At 46.0% G+C, this 21,173-nt stretch overlaps 1 protein-coding gene across 4 annotated transcripts in view; it reads right to left on the bottom strand.

Annotated features, from left to right (window-relative positions):
• BDP1 (BDP1 general transcription factor IIIB subunit) overlaps positions 1 to 21,173 on the bottom strand; it is a 1,439,438-nt gene that overhangs the window by 570,866 nt on the left and 847,399 nt on the right. For all 4 annotated transcript variants that reach the window (XM_085632357.1, XM_085632359.1, XM_085632358.1 and 1 more), the window contains exon 27: positions 6,524 to 6,732. In XM_085632357.1, the coding sequence (XP_085488483.1) occupies positions 6,524 to 6,732 (209 nt within the window). The remainder of the gene's footprint in view (positions 1 to 6,523; positions 6,733 to 21,173) is intronic.

Raw genomic sequence — 21,173 nt, forward strand, 5'->3', positions numbered from 1 at the left:
GAGACCCAGTCTTCCTCCTGGAGGGGCTTCTGCCAACATCAATGACAGGGGATCCTTAAGCAGGCCCAGCAGTGGCTGTGCTCTGCATATAAAAGCTCCTTCAGCTGACCTAAGACTGCACCCCCAACTGTGTGCAACGAAGCCCCTACTCACCGCATTCGGCAGCGGATCTAAGATGGCGTGTCCAGCTGAGGATCAGACGGAAGGGGTTCACACACTCCTCCCCGCCAGGTGTCTGAGCCCCTGGAGAAGGCAAATAACGTGAGCCACAGACAACTCTGGAGGTAACGCATTATCTGGTAGAGACTAACGTGCTCCATATTCCTTACCTCTGAATTTCCCAAGCGTCAGGATGGAACCGGAAACATTTGCTCAAGCAATACCCCTTGCGCGGGCCATCGGGTGGCTCCATTCGGCTCCACGTGACGTCGTCGGCATAGGTTATGATGTCGCGGTCACCTATAATAGGTGCCACCCAGGCGCGCGGATGTCAGTACTTTACATTTTTTCCACACCAGAAGCGCAGAGCCATGAAGTTACTGATGTAACGTGTGCAAAACTAGAGCCCTGAAACAGGGAGTAACTCTAGTTCTAACAACATCCTTCCGCAATGCGGGGGGGCACGAGTGGCCTGTAAGGAATCTGCAGCTAGATTCAGTCTCTACCAAATAATGCATTCCTGAAGGTAAGTTACTTGCTCATCCAATAGAGATTTTTAGCTGCAGATTCCTTACCTTTGAATTAGATACCCAAGCCATGCTCTTCCTGCAGTTGGTTGCGGATCATTCCTCCTACTAGGAAGTCCTGCAGGATCGAATCAGCAAAATACCCATCCCTGCGGACCTGACTGTCCTGGCAGTAGTGCTTGGCAAACATGTGCAAAGATGCCCACATTGCTGCAAAACAGATGTCCAGGACTGGGACATGCCAAACCAAGGCCGTAGTTGAGGCATTCCCCCTAGTAGAATGGGCCCTTAATCACCAGGGGGCTACTTCGTAGGCAGGGCATAGCAGATCTTAATGCAGAGAATGATCCTGTGAGAAATGGTCCTTTTCTGTACTGCTTGCCCTTTCTTAGCTCCCACATAGCCCACAAAGGGTTGGTTGTCCACCCGGAACTCGTGTGCGGTCATGGAAGAACGACAATGCTCTGTTTGAGTCCAGGCGGTGGGGACGCTCCTCTTCTTTAGAAGGATTTGGGGGAGCAAAGAAGATGGGCAGCGTGATTGACTGACCAAATGGAATGGGGAAACCACCTTTGGCAAGAATGAAGCACAGGTGTGAAGCACCACTTTATCTAGAAAGGACATCATGTAGAGCAGCATACAAGATAGCGTCTACAACTCACTCAGGCTGTCTTGATGGTAAGCAGCCAGAGGGGACAGTTGTGTAAAGGCTCGAAGGAAGCACACATAAGAAAAGTGAGGACCAAATTAAGGTTCCACTGCGGCATAACAAAGGGAATGGGCCAACACCTTTAAAAATCAATTTACAATTGGAGATCTAAAAAGAGAGGGTTGGTCTGGCAGCCACAAAAAAGTAGATAGAGCAGAAGGATAACCCTTGAGAGTACCAAACACAGAGCAGGGCAAGGGTAAGAGCGAAAAGAAGGACAGTAGATAGAGAAGCAGAAAGAGGGTCAATAGACCTTTCTGGACAGTATAATACAAATTTCTGCTAACGGCAGGCGTATACCGCTGCCTGGCCACCAAAATAACATTGCATACTTCGGGAGGAAGGTCAAAACCCATCAACTGCCAACGGTCAATCTCCACGGATGGAGGCGAAGAGTTGATAGGTTCGGGTGAGGGCCCTCCCATGCTGCTGCGACAGAAGATCCTCCAGAAAGTGCAGCCTGATCGGAGGATCGATGCTTGTTTTGAGAAGCTCTGGAGTAAGGCAGTAGGTAGCAGACCAAACACAGAACTGTGCACAGCACTGTGGAAGGCCTACCCTCAGCCATAACTTACAGTAAGGGGTAAATGGACTTTGACAGCCCATTACCACTGATGAACGCGACATGGACAATGGCCAGCATACACACCCACATTAAACATCACATTTCGATTGCTAAATCAGATTAACTACCAAGAATATACTAAACTCCAACAGTGGGTAGCAGAAAATATCCTGAATGAATGCCAGATCTCCGAAAAGAAGCTAACGGCTTGTGAAAATAAGCTGTTGAGAAGAAGCAGCATCATCACCTTAAGTATTGCTAGAAGCAGGTTTTCAACTGCATGCTTTACTGAATGGGGCACCTTTTTTAAGTTAATCAGAATGGGAGTTCTACCCAAAAAAAACACAGCATACAGGAAAGGCAGACAGAAAAATGAAGTCAATGCTAAAAAGAAACAAGCATTTACAATGCAATGGTCTCGGCAATATTATAGGTAGAGCTATTGGTATTGCTCATTATTTTTTTATCATTTTTGTATCCCTAAATAAATGGCATTGTCATTTCTATTGGCATTAGCTTTTTTTTGCATATGCGAAACCTATTGCATTAGCAGAGAGAGAGTGAGATAGTGAGATGGAGAGAGAGGGTGAGGTATTCAAATAGAGAGTGAGGTAGTGAGGGAGAGTGAGGTAGATAGAGAGTGAGGTAGTGAGATAGAGAGTGAGGTAGTGAGATAGAGAGTGAGGTAGATAGAGAGTGAGGTAGTGAGGTAGAGGGATGTTGTGAGGTAGTGATATATAAGCATAGAGTGATGTTGTGATATAGAGAGAGAGGTAGTGAAAGTGAATTAGTGAAAGTGAGTTATTGAGATAGAAAGAGTGAGGTAGTGAGATAGAGAGTGATTGAGGTAGTGAGTGAGAGAGAGTGAAGTTGTGAGGTTGTGAGCTAGAGAGTGAGGTAGTGATGTTTTGAGAGAGAGAAGTTGTGGGATAGTGAGGTAGTGAGATAGAGTGGAGTAGTGAGGTAGAGAGAGTTATGGAAAAGACAAATTATCTAAGGTGAAGATAAATATAAACGGGACCTGCAGCGTGGACTTAGATGGCCATAAGGATTTTTAACGTAGTTGTTGACGACTTAATCAGTATTGTAGAGCAGGTCATCTGAGTTCACGTATCTGCATGTATAGCGCCAAAGAACATTCTTGAAGTGTTCGCAGAGAACAGCGCTTCTTCGTTCAAGACCTCTTCAGTTTAAAGTTATTTATGTGGCAGCCGGGAACAGAGGGCCACAGTTCCACAAGCTCCCAACGAAAAGCGCGCACAAGACACAAACGACTTCAAGATAACAAATACAATACATTGTGCGGGATTACCATAGCTCCTATGACCAGAGACTGCAACTCCTAAGCGCTGTACATAAAAGGCGTCACCTAGTACACCAATGTAATGGAGCTCAACTAACGACTTCGGGAGAATGAAGAGCTGCGTCGGCCCTGCTGGGACTCGACCTTGTGACCGAGGTCGCTTCACACGCCTGAGCCATCCCATAGGCTCACCCATTAAACACGATGACAACATTTCAGCTGTAACCAGACACGCGTGAGGGGGTAACGATGTGAAACATAATAGCAAAACACAAGCTTTAACAGTAAAACCTAATTGCAATTAAAACCAAGCAGAAAAATCACTGTAATAAGATACATATCAGAACGTACCCCTTTGGCGCAACATGAAGCTCCAGAAGGGAGTGCCACTACTTTCTTTTTGTTCAAATTTTCTCCCCTGCACTGAGACAGTGAGCCTCTAAATCTAAGTATACTCACAGCGGAGGCAAGTCGTATACTCACGGCAGAGGCAAGTCGTGACCAACATCTCGGTGAGCATGACGAGTTAAACAAGCTACCACTTTTTGTACTTGAAATCGGGGGACAGTTGCAGTTAAATAGATTATTTTTTTAAGGTCCCCCTCTCGTGAATCTGCAGTCCGACACGGGAGCCGACAGCAGGGGGAGAGGACGCCATTAACACCGGCGGTTTCAGATTCGGGGGCGTGTTTTTCTTTTCTCTCCTCTTGCCATTGGCTGGAGGAGAGAAAAACACGCCTAATAAAGGGCGTGGCTAAAAAGTGGAAAGAACAGCACGGAACACGCCCCTGAGTCTGAAAAAGACGGAGGCTATTTGGAGGGACGGCTCTCTCCTCCAATGGCTGGCCTCCGTTTAGGAAGCCAGCCAATGGAGGAGAGAGCGGACGGTCCCTCGACCTAAAAAGCGGTGCCAGGGCTAAACCATGCTCATACCAGTCAGCAAAATGACAAGGTGCATAAAACAATATGGACATGGAAATTGAAATGCCTGCGATTGGAGAGTCCAATATATATCAAGCTTTGCGCATTCCCTTGTCAGCGCATTCCCAATGTATCCTGTTAATCAAGCAATCTATAATGTATAGTCTAGAGGAGTTTCCTAATACGGATCCTACATAGCACTTCTAACCATCACATCACAAGAGCCCCAGAATGCTTGTGCCACAACCCACGCTTGCACATACAAAGCAGCACTCGTGATCACCAAAAAAAGCTTTACAGCAGCTGTCAAAAAGTTCACAGGGAGCTCCGACGCAGCACACACTGGTACCAGTCATCTGGCGGAAGCTGCTGCTCTCAGAAGGGGAAGTAAACAAAGGGGGCATTCTCGGCATCTCACATGAAACTACTATGGGATCGCACCCACTATCCACCCATGCTGCATGATACACATCTGCTTGACTCGCAAGATTGTCAGGACTCTGATCGACAAGGAAGTTTTACTTTTATTACACGCCACGGAAACATATGCTACTACAGCTAATTAACAGTGCGGGTCGCGGTACCCAGGGGCAGCATCTCTGCTTTGTCAGCACAGGGTAGACCGCACTGACAGCTATAATGCCCCCTCGTGACACTACAAATCACCGATCAGCCAATTGCAACGTAGCCGGGGGCAATGAAAAACCGAAAGTACATAGATACCTGTCTGTACCGGAGGGGGGGCACTAACATGGTAGCAAGCACCAAATACAGCTGCAGTCCCGACGGAGGCTAACAAGAGCGTTATATACGGAGTCCAAATCCAAGCACTGATGTATTGTGTTGTAGCTGCATTTGTGCATCTCCAGCCAAAGACTTACTTACTGTGCGCAGCGGATCAGGCGGCTTCTCGCGGTCCAGCGCTCCCGCCGATCTCCGATGCACCCTCTCCCCAGCCACTCCGTGCCGCGGCCTGGAGCATTAGCAGGCCGCTTCTCCTCCCTTCTCGGCTCACAGAGGACTCCAGCGTTAAGCGGTCTGAAAATGGTGCTGCAGGAAGCCGGAAAACAGAGCCGGGGCAGCGGCAGAGCTTCCACCGCTCCCTGTGTAACCCATAGCAACCCCGGTAGACCAGCCCTGGGGCTGCAGACTAGAGAGCAGCGCCGCCTCCAGGAGACCGAGGGATACACACCGGAACGAAGCCGCAGTGTATACACCAATTCAGATTGCTTGGTTTAAATACACATTCACAGTAAGCCCCCAGGACACATCACGGGTGCTGGAAATGGGAAGCAACACCAGGGGAGCCCACAGATTTGGAGGCTTCGGCGACAGAAAAGGAGCTAGGACTCTTGAGAGTCAGAGTTACTGAGAGTCCCCCATATAATGCTAAAACACGAACTCTGCATAGTTGTCAAGTTTGTCGATTGCTTATGTGTGACTGTCATCTTGGTCTCAGTATACTTATGAGCCACCGATATAATGCATAGCTGCCACGTTTTCAATCTACTATGAGTGACATTTACCTGTTTTCAGCGTGTTTATGTGTGGTATTTCAGTGTACTGCTGGCATTGAGAGGAAGACTCGAGTCCACGTCACAGAAAAGATGCGAGAGGAGGACGAATTAACAAAATGGAGGCAGGGTGGCACCGTTCACAATACCACGAGGGGTTTCTGACACAAAGGAAACAAGTCTTTCAAAGGGGAAGTAGGTAGGAGACACCACGGCCTTTCTCCGAGGCGAAGCAGAAATGCCTCGGAGAAACGCAGCGGCGGTTTCAGATTCGGGGGCGTGTTTTTCTTTTCTCTCCTCTTGCCATTGGCTGGAGGAGAGAAAAACACTCCTAAAAAAGGGCGTGGCTAAAAAGTGGAAAGAACAGCACGGAACACGCCACCGAATCTGAAAAAGATGGAGCCTATTTGGAGGGACGGCTCTCTCCTCCAATGGCTGGCCTCCGTTTAGGAAGCCAGCCAATGGAGGAGAAGCAAAAAGAGAGGCGGGCTAAATAGCCACTCTAAGAAACATTAAATCTCCGGACTTCCGGTTCTGCCTTCGGCACACCGGACGGTCCCTCGACCTAAAAAGGAAAAAAGTGTAAGTGACTTGAGAAACCATACCCTGTGTAATACCAACAAAAAATGAAAACAGAGGATTAGCTAACTGGTTTTTCTATGCAACTTTATAATAAAAGGGTTCATTGATTGTACTTTGCTTTGGATTTTTCTTAAAACTAAAAGGAATGAATATTAGATCAACTTTGTGCAATACATATAATTTATACAATTATTCATTAAAGTTATTTTCTTAAATCAGATATTTTACGAATTGTTGTCTTGCCTCATTTCTTCATCAATAAGTCTGTCAAGAACAGCTGCAGGAATCAAATGATCTTCTTTTTCTGCTGAAAGGCTAGATATGTCTGGAACATTAACTCCAGCAGAAAGATTATGTGTAACAGGCAAAATTGCTTTAAAGGAATCAACAGCCTCTCTCTGTGACAAACAACTAGTAGCTGAATCGGTCTTTCCATCAGCCTCCGCTACACTCTGTGGGGGAAAAAAAAAACACAAGCATTCCTCAATTAGATCAGCATAAAATGTTAGCAATCAAGCCAATGCAGAAAATGAAGAGTAGAATAAGTTTCATATCATGCTGGACAACATGTCACTCACTTTCATTTTTTACGAAATTGGGTAAGAAATTTACATTTTTCAAATGCTAGATCAGTGTCTATATTAATCTTCCACCTTTTTTTCTCTATATTCCAAATCTACTGTGGGATATTTTCCCCACAGTCCCTGTCATTTAGTTCTCTGCTTTAGAAGTTATAGCTTGTTCCATATTTGTAGTTTTCCGCATGTCCTAGCTCCAATACAATCCAGTTTCCCCACTGTAGCTCTCCTTCCCGTTTCTCATTGCTCTGCTTACCTTTACTGCAGCCCTTTAGCTAATGAGTCTACCAATGTTCTGTTTAAATTCACTCCAGGGCTCCGTCTAATAGATATCCCTGGCACCAACTTGCTTTGGACCTAGTCTCACTTGCTTCAAATCCTTCCCAGCTGTCAAAGGTCTTCTTGTCGTCCCAATTCTTAATTTTCTATTCTTCTCATTGATTTTACCCTTTGACATGCCCAATGTGCTTAATTTTCAACATCCATTTTTTTTACTGACCACATTTTCGTTGATTTTAATTTTGCTTACAACTGACAAACTAAGAACACAGCTCACATAATAAACTGTCTCAATACAATTGTCCCTTCCCTGTACATAATACTCAGAGCATGCGATTATGTGTGCACCATTTGCCCAATATCTTTTAATGCTTGTGAGGGCAGTCCCATGCAAAGTAAATACTTTCTTTAAATTTGGCACTGCGGTCCATTGCCCCGAGCCAGTAATCAAGGGGTGACACTGAAGTAAACAAAAAAGTGATAGTTGGAATGCTTGACTTAATCTCTGCCAGTAGCAATTACTCAGGGCCGCATCCCAATCCACTGTTATTTTACACACCAGGTCATCTCAGTTTGGACCCAGCTACATGCAAATCAGTCTTGACTCTGCTACAATCAGAACAGTCCAGCCCCAATGAACAAGCCAGCTACTCCTTGAACTGGAACATAAGCAACCCAGGACCGGTTTCACACTAGTTATAGGCTCGTCAGCCGAGTACAGCTTGGTTCCACTGACAGTGTGCATGGAACCCATGTCTGGACATACCCATCCCACCTAGGGCAACACAAAAGTACACAAAAAAGTGATGGGTGGAATGCTTGAATTAATCTCAGCCACTGTTAATTACTATGGCTGCATTCCAATTAAATTAATATTTTTGACACCATGTCACCTCAGTCCAAACTGAGGTGGCACGGTGATCGAAAATCTATGGATTGGGATGCGGCCCGAGCGATTGCCAGTGGCTGATTTTAATTCAAGCATTCCATCCATCACCCTATTGCAGTTATCAAAGGGAGGTGCGCAGTACGATGTTCCAAATCTTGCAATATGTTCTTTTGCCAACACAGTTCCCACCAGACCCAGACTCCCAGTTCCCCCCCCCATTCCCTCAATTACACACACACACACACACACACACAGACACACACACAGGTTTTCCAGTAATCCCTGAGGCGGAAGCCGGGAGTATTGCTCGCTATTTTTAAAGAATCGATCTGCTACAAAATTGTTTTTTACCTGTGTGTCACTCTGCCCTGAGCACTCCCCCCCTGAATTCGAGTCGCCGTTCACGCCGCACAGCCGATCTAAACGCTGCTGCGGGTGTAACCATTCTCTTGCCGCCAATTACGAGGACAGTGAGGCCACGCCCACCACCCTGAGGCCACGCCCCCTCTACTTGGTATTTAAGTCGCGCCAAACCCCAAACGCGCTATTACCAGAAAGACAGCTCCTGAGGCGGAAGCCGGGAGTATTGCTCGCTATTTTTAAAGAATCAATCTGCTACAAAATTGTTTTTTACCTGTGTGTCACTCTGCCCTGAGCACTCCCCCCTGAATTTGAGTCGCCGTTCACGCCGCACAGCCGATCTAAACGCTGCTGCGGGTGTAACCATTCTCTTGCCGCCAATTACGAGGACAGTGAGGCCACGCCCATCGCCCTGAGGCCACGCCCCCTCCTTTCCCTTACAAAACATGTGCCTGGGCCGGACGCGCAGCGGACGAGCGCAGCGGGCGCGCCAAAGGTAAGCCCGTCTGCGCTCGTCCGCGACCGGCCGGGACTAGGGGCTATACCCCCTGCCGGTTAGACTCAAAACTCGTCCACACCCACCCGCTACTCTCGCAACAAATTGCTAGCCTTTCATAATGATAATAAGGGTATAAAAACACATCTATGTACCCAAACGGAGCCAGGATTATCCTATGGACCAATCTCCTGCCTCGCTTGTCGCTGGTCCAGCATGGGTCAAACCCCATCAGGAAACCACACAACCCATGCAAAAAAATCACTTGACTCTGAACGGTCTACATTTTAACGCTAGATCCTTACCTAGACACGCCCTGGACATCTGGGATTACTTGTATCTAAGACCCCGGACCTAGTTTTCATTGCCGAAACCTGGCTATCCGAGACCAATGCTCCAGACTTAGCAAACGCCCTCCCCTCTAATTACAAAATCATTACGCAAGACAGACTTGGTAAAAGAGGAGGGGGGGTTGCTGTGATATTCAGGGAACAACTAACATGCTTTGTGGAACCTACAACTGCCCACATCGAACATCAGACCTTACCTTTTAAAGTACTTTACGAGGGCCTTACCATCCTAGCTGGTGCAGTTATATACAACCCCCCTGGACAACAAGGAAGACTCGGCGCCAAATTATTGAGTCAACTTCTGCCACTCTGTTTGAAACACAAAAATTATCTAATTGTTGGCGATTTTAACATTCACTACGAGAAAATGGATGCCCCGGGAGCCTCCCAGCTTGAATATGACATGGTAATTCTCAATCTTAAGCAGTGGGTAGTGGGCCCCACTCATACAGCTGGCCACACACTGGACCTACTATTTACTAATATCGAATCCACCAACATAAGAGCGGTCCACCCCCTACCTGGTCAGACCACTCCCTTATTTCCTTCTCATTCGACCTGTGGAAATATGGATTTTTCTGATCAGTTATGTCCCCTATCTTGGACCCCAACGGTTTCATGTATGAATCACAAGTACATGTATGTTCCCTCCAGTTCCAGTTATGAAGACGCAAACACATGTGCGTCCACCGTCAACATGTCCTCTTTCAGATCCGCCATGAATAGGCCGGATATTCCATTCCTAAATATGAAAGGCCACCGGCTTTATATGGTTCACTTATGCCATTTTACAGTCCAGGCAAGTAGGCCCTGATTCTGTCATCAAGCTCTTTCTTGCCTTCTGCCTCTGAAAGCTCCAGTCTGAGCCTGCATCTGTGACCATGAACTTTGTCTCATTCCCTGCGCGGCTCACGATGCCTGACATCAGCCTGTTGCCTGCCAAAAACTGTATTTCACCTTCGAAATTATCTGCTCCGTTCCCTGCCCAATGCATTCCTGTCTAGTAGTTTAAGTAAACATTCTTCCAGCTACCGAGCAAAGGCCCGGCTTCTCTGTCTTTACACAAGTAATTCATAGCCCTATTATTATGGAAGACTTCTGCCCTCGCATCTAGTGTAGACACTTAGACGCTTGTACACGCACTAACAGTCAGTATAGTCAGTATAGAATAAGATTCTACTCTAAGAGACCTCTCTTTTGGATAACATAGTTCTTTAAACATAGGATGTTAGATATGATTTGGGATTAGGTTGACTTGACCCTCCAGACTTCTGTCGCCACATGTAGAGCTAAATGTCAAGTCCCCTTCACCCCCTAGTTGCACGTCAATCACCCGTCATGCTGCTGCGCGCGCATTTCTGCCAAGTATTTCTGCTGACATTGTGAAATCCTTTCATGGAACCACCCTATTATGACATCACACCTGATGACGTTCTTTAGTCACACTCAGTTACGCCCACTTTTGCTACGTATGTATGTTTTATCTACACTATCAATTGTTACGCCTCTTGCATTTGCTTCACTGTAATGCCTATTGTATAAAAGTAATTACTTATCAATAAAGTATGTACTTCACTTCCTGAACCTCCGTGGTGATGGAACCTGTAGTCACCGATTCGAATCGTCCATTGGAATAAAGCCCACTCCGAACCTCTAATACCACGGATTCTGCCTCTTATTTATTGAGCTATTTTTATTATGTTTCTGTATCAAATTAAGACCCGGTAATTAAATTATTTACCACAGACCTTCCCGGTAAACCTCCGAAATCCAAGGTAGCCCCTCATATCTCCAAACGAGCTTGGAGGCTAATCAACGAATCCAATTTTGAGAAACACTTTCAAGAGGCTATTATTAAATTATCGGAGGACTCCTCTGTCTGTAATGATGTTGCCCTACTAGATGCTGGAATATTGCAAACATTAAATAAACTAGCCCCGATGCGGGAATCCAGAAAAAAATCTATAACAGAGAAATGGTATACCCCCATTCTAAAAAATCTTAAAAAGGAATGCCAAAAAACTGAACATCTATGGAGACAGTCCAAAGACAGCGAAACGAGACTAATCTATGTCCATAAACGAAAGCAGTATATTCTTGCCATCAAAAATGCAAAAAAGGATTATTTTACTCAGCGTATTCAAGAAAACAGTAATTCAGCGAAAGAACTGTTTAGGATAGTGAAGGAGCTTAGCAAACCATCCAGCACTGCACAAACACTCACCCCCTCGACCGAGGCTTGTGAGCGTATCAGTATCTTCTTTTCTGAAAAGATCAAGAAAATATACTCTACTTTCACCCCCCAATATACCCACAGCAACTCAAATAACCCATCTAAGATTGCGATGTTACCAGAAATACCCACAGCCCCACCAGACTCAGGAAATGCACCCCGCTTAACCAGCTTTGAACCACTCTCTGCAGATGAGGTTCTAGCAGTTCTAAACACAGTTAAATCTGGATCTCCTTTGGACCCCTGTCCCCACTTCGTGTTTTCAGAAATTGCGCCCACGCTCTGCACCCTGATCACTCAACTTTTCAATAAATCGTTAATCACTGCTATCTTCCCTGATGTCTGGAAGCACGCCTCTGTGACCCCCCTTCTGAAAAAAGCGGGATCCGACATTCTCAATCCAGAGAACTACAGACCGATTTTCCAGCTTCCTTACCTCTCTAAAGCTCTGGAGAAATTGGTCAATGCACAGCTGACTAGGTACCTAGAACGTAACTCCCTTCTGGATCCCTCCCAGACTGGCTTTAGAGCCAATAACAGCACCGAGGCAACGTTGCTGGCAGTGTCGGACAGTATCAGATCCTCCACCGATCAAGGTGGAGCGGTGGCGCTGATACTGCTTGACCTGTCAGCGGCATTTGACACGGTATCCCACGAGTGTCTGATGAACATACTTCAGAGCAAGGGAGTTCAATCCACGGCATTGAACTGGCTACACTCTTTCCTGGGCAACCGTACCCAGGCAGTACATATGGGTCAGTTCCATTTAAGGCCCAACCCCATCGGCTGCGGGGTCCCTCAGGGCGCCTCACTGAGCCCCACTCTTTTCAATGTCTATATTTCATCTCTTGCTGACATCGGAAGGAAGTGGGGCATTGGCATCTGCTCCTATGCGGACGACACGCAGCTAATGGTGGCCATGGACGAAGGGCCAGATGTAACCAAAACCAAGCTACATGACTGCCTTTCCGAAATGGCACAATGGATGCATGATCACTGCCTAAAGTTGAATGCAGGTAAATCGGAGATTCTTCTGTTCGGTGGTGCCAAATGCATGTGGGATGCCACATGGTGGCCACCTTCACTGGGATCGGCCCCCACACCAAAACAACATGCCAGGAACCTGGGAATCATCATAGACGATGCCTTGTCCATGAAGGATCACGTCCGATCCCTTTTTGGCAAGGGCTTTGCCATACTAAAACTTCTTGCCAGGATATTTCCCTGGATACTCCTAGATTGCAGACGCTCAGTCACACAGGCCCTATTGGTCAGTCGCCTGGACTATGGCAATGCGCTGTTTGTAGGGATGAACGAACATTTATTCTCCCGCTTACAGGTTCTGCAAAATCTGGCGGCCAAACTCATCTGCAACAAAGGTAAACGAGACTCGGCATCAGAATGCTTAAAGAAACTTCACTGGTTCCCGATGCGTCAGAGGGCTGCCTTTAAATTGCTTAGCCATGCCCATAGGGCTTTACACAAGACTGGCCCCACAATTCTCCAAGGGAAAATTGAATTTTATGTGCCCAATAGGAACCTACGCTCATGTCAATCAGCTTTGGCTAAAATCAAACGCATCTACAAAGTTAGAACAGGCGGCCGCTCCTTCTCTTACCTAGCAGCAAAAAGGTGGAATGAGCTCCCCACTGACCTAAGACATACTACAAATTATCTCCAGTTTCGTAGAAAGTTGAAAACCCATCTCTTCCCCAATCCTTAAACATCTCAGCATACGCCATCAGCAGTCCTTATTTTGGTATAAAGCGCCGTGATATCCCATGGGATGAGTGTCGCGCTCTATAAAAACCGCAAAATAAATAAAAATAATCCCAGAAAGGCCAGTGAGGGTTAAGGACTGACTGGTCGGGCCAACACTTCTGACACTAACAAACACCCTGGTCCTGTATTGAGATAGCACCTGCTACCCCCAGATAAAGTGAAAGAATTCTTCCTCCATACTACAGTGAAAACATTTGGGGGACCTGATATGACCAAAGCGCCACAACCTCTATCGGGTGAAGTAGACGAAGTCTAAAAATTTAAGTCAAATCAGACAGAATGAACAAGTTACTTACCTTCGGCAACAATGAATCTGTAAGAGACATATATTAGTCAGGCAGCCACATGGACATCTTTGCACACGTTTACAAAGCATTACTTTCTGGACAGCCAAGTCCGGAGAGACAGCTTTTTCAGCCGTTCTGTTCTCCAGGACTTCCTGGTGTGAACTTAGTTCGCAGACCCACCTTCGGGGTTGGTATTGCTGGTGTATCTATTCTAGGGTAAGGAATCTATAACTAATAGTCTCTTTCAGACGAACAAGTTACTTACCTTCGGTAACAATGTATCTGTAAGAGACATATTAGTTATAGGTTCCTTACGGCCCCACCTATCCTCCCCATTCTGCGAACTGACTTCTAGGGATAGGGAATCCCTTGCAGGGCCCTAGTTTTTTTGCACCAGTGGTCAGTGTCTTGCATGGCTCTGTGCTACTGGTGTGGAAAGTCGTGTCAGAACTGACGTCAGCGCGCAGGGACGGCGTCTAAGTAGACACCGCAACGTCATTCCGGCAACAACGATGACAGATGTGGAGTAAACCAACACCACCTACCTACGAGCAGGGATACTGCTAAGAAAACGTTTCTCCGGATCCAGTCTATGCCTGGGGGTAATTCTGGTAAGGAATCTATAACTAATAGTCTCTTTCAGATTAGGCGAAATAACATTTGTCCATGGAGCCAATTTGACCTCTTGCCAATCGCTACCATCCAGTAACCCAACCCAGGCTTCCCATTTCCTCCTAAGTGCAGCAAATAGATCTAGTGCATTAAATACTATAACTTTGTAGATGCATGGAATCTTCCCATTACCCAGTGGACCCCTCTAGGGAGTTAAACTACTCCACCTCCTGCTGGTGCACCTCAGGGCTATGCCACAGTTGAAGTGGTTGGTAGAGCTGCAACCTATTAAAGTCAAACTCTTACTGCAGTTTCAAAAATGATTTAATGCAGCTACCCAACAAACATTACCCAGTGATCATGTGCAATGTTTACACCAAGTACCCACCCACAAGGGCATCTTATATATTGACCACTTCTCTAGGTGGATAAGGAGAGTTGGAATCTCCAGTCTGCCGCCTCTGGGTCACCCCTTATCGTGTCAAATGTAGACTTTGACCAGTTTTTGAATCACTCTTATTACTCTAGTGATCGTTCACTTGGCATTAACCCAGCTTCCTGCTATATTTTAACCTAAATCTCACTGTACTCCCTTGTGTTTCTAGTGTCCTTTAGTATTCACTGTCTCTTACTACTGGTTCCATCTTTACGTTTCTAATGGTAGGCTATCTTTTAGTTCCCACTTGCCATTACTTCCACTGTATGGTTGTCAAACTCCCACAATCAGATTCCCACAGTTCACATCTGTGTCCCTAGTCCCAAGGTCCTGTAACGGCAGCCGCCACATTTCTCACCATGCTCTGCAGCCAGCCAATCAGAGGTCTCAGTGCTCTGGGACTGACCAATCTGGATTTTGTGCCCCCCTCCCCCCCCCCAACGGAGCCCCGTTCTAATAGATATCACTATTTTTAAATCCCCAATTTTTCGAAAGCAACTGCACAGATTTATTTAAAGTCACAAACCGCATGCTTTCTTGGTAAATATGCAGCTTTCTGGTGCAATTCTATTCAGCTGTTCTTTCTGTATTACGGTCTAATATTCTCTTTTGAAATTGCATGAGGAAAAGTGTTGTAGGGCCCCATCCACCCCCTTTTTCTTGGCCCCTGCTTGACAGATGACCCCAAAACTTTTCAGGCAGAAGCTGAGATGGACGAACTCTTATTTGTTTTCAAGTTCTGTGAAGATTCATCAAAGGGTGCCAAAGTTATTAGCAAAACGGAAAAAAAATTATTCCTATAGAAACTCTGACATGCATATTACTACCAGTGTGCAATCTAGTTATATATACTCCTAGAGAATCAATTCTCTTTAGGGAGAGTATGGAAAATAAACAGGCTGGATCTAAGGAGGAAGAGACTAGAATGATAACTGGATACAATGCCTATCATGCAAAAGTGAGAGACTGCATGAACAGGCATTGGCATCTAGTCAAAAAAGACTGAACACTCAGTTTAGTCCATCGCAGGCCCCTTAGATCCTTCAGAAGGGCGAAATCTATGAGGCAACAGCTGGTAGTAAATAGCCCAGACGTGATTGACACAGAGGGGTGGTTGAAAGTTAATCCAGGTTTTAATAAGTGCCAGGCATGTTAACACGGAGTCATTCATTCATTCAAAGGCTTTATTTCGATCAATCAAATCATAAAAGCATCACATTAATACAAAAAGACATTTATACAAAAACAAATTTAAATTAACCATTAGTTTTAGACATTTTTTCCAAAACATTTTTAGAATTTTTTTTTTTTTTCCCCCTATCTCTCTTTATACTCTTTAAATATCAAGGAGAATAAAAACAAAGTTAAAAATTTAAGATTTGAGGTTGATCCTTCAATTAAAAAGCAAATTAAACATTAGATGCTAGCCTTTTGGCTCTAATGGACCATGTCCACGATAAAAATTTTGAAAGACCACAAACGTACAATGTCCGGGTGTCCGATGTTAGAATACGGAGTGCCTCACTTGAGTGCCTAGTGCCCATACACCGACATATAGGTTTGAGCCACGCTTGCCTTGGGCGCACATAGGCCGGACAGACAAACAGAATATGCGGTACAGTCTCTACACTAATTTGACAAAAGGGACAAAAAGGAGTTGTCTGGGACGGGGGCTTCCAATGGGCAGTTAAGGCGCGCACTGGAAGAGACCCTACCCTAAATCTAAAATATAGGGCCCTATCATGAGATTTCCACACCAGATCTAGGTAGAGTTCCCGAGAGGGAACATCCTTATGTCTTAGGAACTCTTCGGTTAGCCTGCCAAGAGTTGGGTCAGTACTAACTCTATTGGTAACCCAGTTCCAATAGAGGGTCTTTATAGTCGCTTTCGGGGGAGAGGACCGACTATCCCAGGTTTCACTAAAACCTAGCTTACCAAGGAGATGTTTAACATCTTTAAGCCATTTTATTGTATGCCATCCCACCATTGACATTACTTCCGCTAGGCCCTTCGCATACTTAGCAAGTTCTGGGACTCGCCACAGTCTAGCCCATAGAAGCAAAGGCCGGAGTTTTGCCAGATCATTGATGGGTTGGCAACCTAGGTCAAGCAACAGGGGTATCATTGGGGTACTCTGCGGAAGTGACATAATGCCCCTCAAAGATTTATTCTCAGACCTTGTCAGTAAATCTGTGTTAGATGTGCCCCAAAGCTCTGCACCGTAGAGGGCAGAACTAACACCCTTAGCCTTATAAATGTCAATAATAGGTGCAATAGGTCAGGTCGTGGCAGATCGCTGCTCCTTATACAGCGCCCCTGTAACCCTCTTATGTTTTAGCAGCATTTTATGGAGATGAGGGGTCCACTGCATGGTATCTGAGATACGGATACCTAAATAATCGAATACAGTGACCCTCTCCAGGGATACATTGTTAAGTACGGGGGATCGCCCAAGTTTTTTCGGGGGATTTAGCACTACAAACTTGGTCTTGTCAGTATTTATAACAAGGCCACGTTGGTCGCAAAAGGCCTGAAAATTATCTAGGAGGCCTTGGAGGCCTACCGGAGTCTTTGATATTAGGAGCGTGTCATCAGGGAATAAGAGGGTGGGGATTCGCTCCCCTGCCAGGGATGGTGCATCTGATGGTTTTTCGAGTAGATGCTCAACAACCCCATTCACATATAGTGAGGAAAGGGTTGGAGCAAGAACACATCCCTGGCGGACCCCTCTCCCCACCGGTATCCTATTCGTTTTCTGCCCCTCGGTGCCCCACCTCACTTGCGCGAAGTTACCTTCATGTAGCCTCACTAGAATAGACAAGATATTAGGCGGAATCCCCATATCTGCCAGCACACTCCATAGTTGTCCTCTGGGCACAAGGTCAAAGGCAGTCTTTAAGTCGATGAATGCAAGATAAAGACTGCCTTTGCCTATGACAACCACTTTCCAATGAATCAACAATAACCTGAAAGCCTGCTCTATAGTGCCGGTGCCAGCCCTAAAACCCGCTTGATAATCAGAGAGAACCTCATTATCATTAGCCCATTGAAGGATTCTCTCAAGCAGCACCTTCCCCACAACCTTCTGGGTCGAGTCTAATAAGCTCATAGGGTGATAATTGGCTGGGTCCTCCCTCTGGCCCTTTTTAAAAATGGGGACGACCTCAGCCCCATTCCAGGATTCGGGGATAGCGGCACCTATATCAATTGCAGTGAGTAGGGTATGAATAAGCTTCCCCCATTCCAGCAGATTAGACCGAAGCAAATCCCCAGGGATGCCATCAGGGCCAGCTGCCTTTTGGAGGACAATGCAGCTAATCGCGTATTCAACCTACTTAGCTGTAAATGGGAATAAGGTGTTTTCTCCAGGTAGTATTAGGGAGCTGCAAGGAGCGGAAGTAATAGCGGTTCCTAGCTGACAAGAATACAGGCTTGAAAAATAATCAAACCAGGTCTGCCCAGTAATATTACAAGTAATAAGTTCGCTATCTGGCCTGTTCCTTGCCCTTATAGCGCTCCAAAAGCGACCTGCATCCCGCCCAGCACTGGCCTCTCTAAGTGTATGCCAATATGCATCCTCCCACTCTTTTGTGGCTTTTGCAACCACCCAGGCTTGCTGGATCAGGGGTTGTAACTTCGCCTTGACAGCCTCAATTAGGGCAGATTTCTTCTGTCTACATTTGAATGTGTACCATCCCTGCTTCACATTGGGCCTCTGGCGCCCTGTTGCCCTACCCCCATGTGTATGCGCCACAAATTGATTACCTACCGATTTTAGGGTCTCCTGGAACAGTGACGTAACTCTAGAGGGATCAGAATGTTCTAAAGAGTACATCTCCATCTCACTTAGCGAGGCATCCACAAGTTGTCCTATAACCCGAACTTTTGCCTCATCTAGGGCAACTTTGCGCCATTTGAGGCGCCTTCCACAATTAGATGGAATAATTATAGATGTGGACTTTAGGTCGCACGGTGAAGCTAAGCTATTTTGTTTTACCCATAGATGCTTTAGGGTTAAAGACAGGAAGTTGTGATCGCGGTCTACAGTGGGTATTACTACCATATCTAGGACAAATCGCCAAAGAGATAAGTCAAGGAGAATGTAATCAATCCTAGACGTGTGATTCGCCCTATTGTATGTGTGGGCGCCCAAAGGATCTGAAGTAGTTCTGCCATTTAGTGCTCGTAAGCCATACTCCAGGGTCATAGCGTTCAACTGAATCGCCCTCTGTGTCCATCTTTTAATTGGTTAGATCGCTAGTATAGGTATACCCCTCTTGGAATCATCCTCAGTGACATCTAGGATGTCTTCAGCCGCAAGAGGCTCAAACGTACAGTTAAAGTCCCCCGCGATCAATACTTGTGTACCATCACAGGTATCACCAAGAGCTTTTTCCAGCAGTGCTACTGTGGGGGATAAAGAGCTACCTTTGGTGCCCCTGGCATATACATTAAATATGTCAAGAGACCTCCCGCTGCCTAATCCTCTCACTGAAATCCTAAGGATATAAGTGAGATACTATGTTTTTGGGTGATGCTGCAGCCCAAGGAAATGCTCACCCATATGAGGAGGCCCCCCGAAGGCCGACCCCTCCCCAATGGTGGCAAAACTGCAGGTAAAAAATACATTGAATAGCCGACCTTATAGTTAGGTTCAAGGCTCCATGTTTCCTGAAAAATACATATAGTGTAAGACTCCACCTGGGTATTCCAGTCTGGAAGAGCTGTTTTCCTGGCAATTCCTGCTATGTTCCAGCTCATAATCCTCAGATCCGGCCCAACAGCCTCCACCTTATCCTGCAGACAGATAAAGTGATCACTAAGTGGTGTTGGTGATTCACCTCCAGAATCAATTGCCATAAATAATAGCGGAAGAGCATGCGATGGAGAAGCCTTGCTCTTCCGGACAGAAGTAGCTGCTGCAAAGATGGAAGTCCCCAGGGGGGTAACATATATTGTTACAATGCGATAAACCAAATCCGGAGGGAGAATTATTAACACACTCCCCCGCAATTGCTATGCAATTACTGGTTGCCTCCACTCGAGATACTAACTCGAGTCTATCCCCCTATAAATTACCTCAGGTTGGGCTGAAAACAGGTGTTTAAGAGAAATCCCAGGAGAAGTTATTGGGGACCTGCACCCTTTGGGCCTTCTGCTATCGTCTGGGGCTGACAAGAGATTCAAAGGCAAGTAGTCTCTACGTCAATACCTGGTATTGTTTCCGAGGTGAATATCTCCTCTAACAAAAGCAGGCTTTGGGTAGAATCCAAAGTTATCAACTTGCCCTCCCCACAGTTGGTTGCCAATGCTCTGTCTCTGATACCAGCTTAGTGGCCGCGGGTAAAAGTACCCCAAGTCCCGGGTGCTAATTCCACCCTCACCATGCATGTTCTGCTGGCTACAAATAGTCCTTGCTACTCTACTGTCTTTAAAATTAACTAGGATACAGTCCCCTTGGATGTCCTTGGTCCTTCTTCCCACCCAGCTAACTCGTCTAACAAGAATAATCCTGCCATCTAAGCCCCTCGGAAGTGCCTTGTTATTGTTTAGCCAAAATGTAGCTTTATTTTTAAGTTCAGTGTGTGGTTCTGTTTTTCCCTGCTTTAAACAAGGGACTCCTACCAATACAGCTACATAGGGCATACAAGCTGGAGGCAAATTAGTACATGGAGGGTTAATTTCTCTACTATGAGCTAGGTCAAGATTTGAAGATTGATCATTGCCTTGTCTCTCTATATTACTACAATTCTGTTTGGCCTTCTGCACCTGGGTAGGTGCGCTATCACGTGTCCCCTTATCCCCTTTAGATGGTAACTGGTGCGTTGGATTACTAGCCTTATTTGATTTTATGGCTATTGCTGGAGCATTGCCCGTTGGCGCCGTTCTCTCCGGGGGATTAGTTCCTCTCAGGGTCTCTAAGGCGCCATCCAGCTTTATGGATAAGCATTTGGCCACTTCAGAAGGGGCTACCAGTGAAGATTGTTTCTGAGCATCTACTCCTGGGCTATTTTTAGAATGTAGCTTGATTAAGGCCTTTATGGAAAAAAAATTGTCCAAAGTTCCCTGCTCAAAGCGGTCAAGTCTTGCTGTTAGCTCTTTCAACCTCTCAGTCAAAGGCAAGATAAAAGACTTCAGGATATGCTCAATGCAAGCAATCGGGGGCATGTCCCTCTCAGAAATGGGGGGGCACGGCAAGATGGTATTGCCACTAGCAAGATCGTTGCATTCCTGGATATCAAGGGATTTATCCAAGGGAGTCTCTATTCTTTCCTGAGAGCATGCATCAAGAAATAGACCTTGGGCCTCAGTAACAGCCGCAGCATCCCTAGCTGCATTGATCTCAGTAATCTTGCCCCTTATTGCACAATTTCTAACGGGCGCTTTCTTTTTCTTGGTTCCCTCCGTTAGCCCCTTACAGCTTCTTGCAGTTGGACAATCTTTAGCAGCGTATTTAGACTTACGCCTAGCCATCTGCCCTCTAGTTCTTACAATAGGACTAACACTGCTTAAGCTTGACTGCGAATCAGAAGCTGAACTAGTATTAACAGGCGTATTACAACTCCCATTATCGATAAGAACCCCAACCT

The sequence above is a fragment of the Triturus cristatus genome, chromosome 2_1, assembly GCF_964204655.1.
Source record: "Triturus cristatus chromosome 2_1, aTriCri1.1, whole genome shotgun sequence".
In the NCBI taxonomy this organism is placed as follows: domain Eukaryota; kingdom Metazoa; phylum Chordata; class Amphibia; order Caudata; family Salamandridae; genus Triturus; species Triturus cristatus.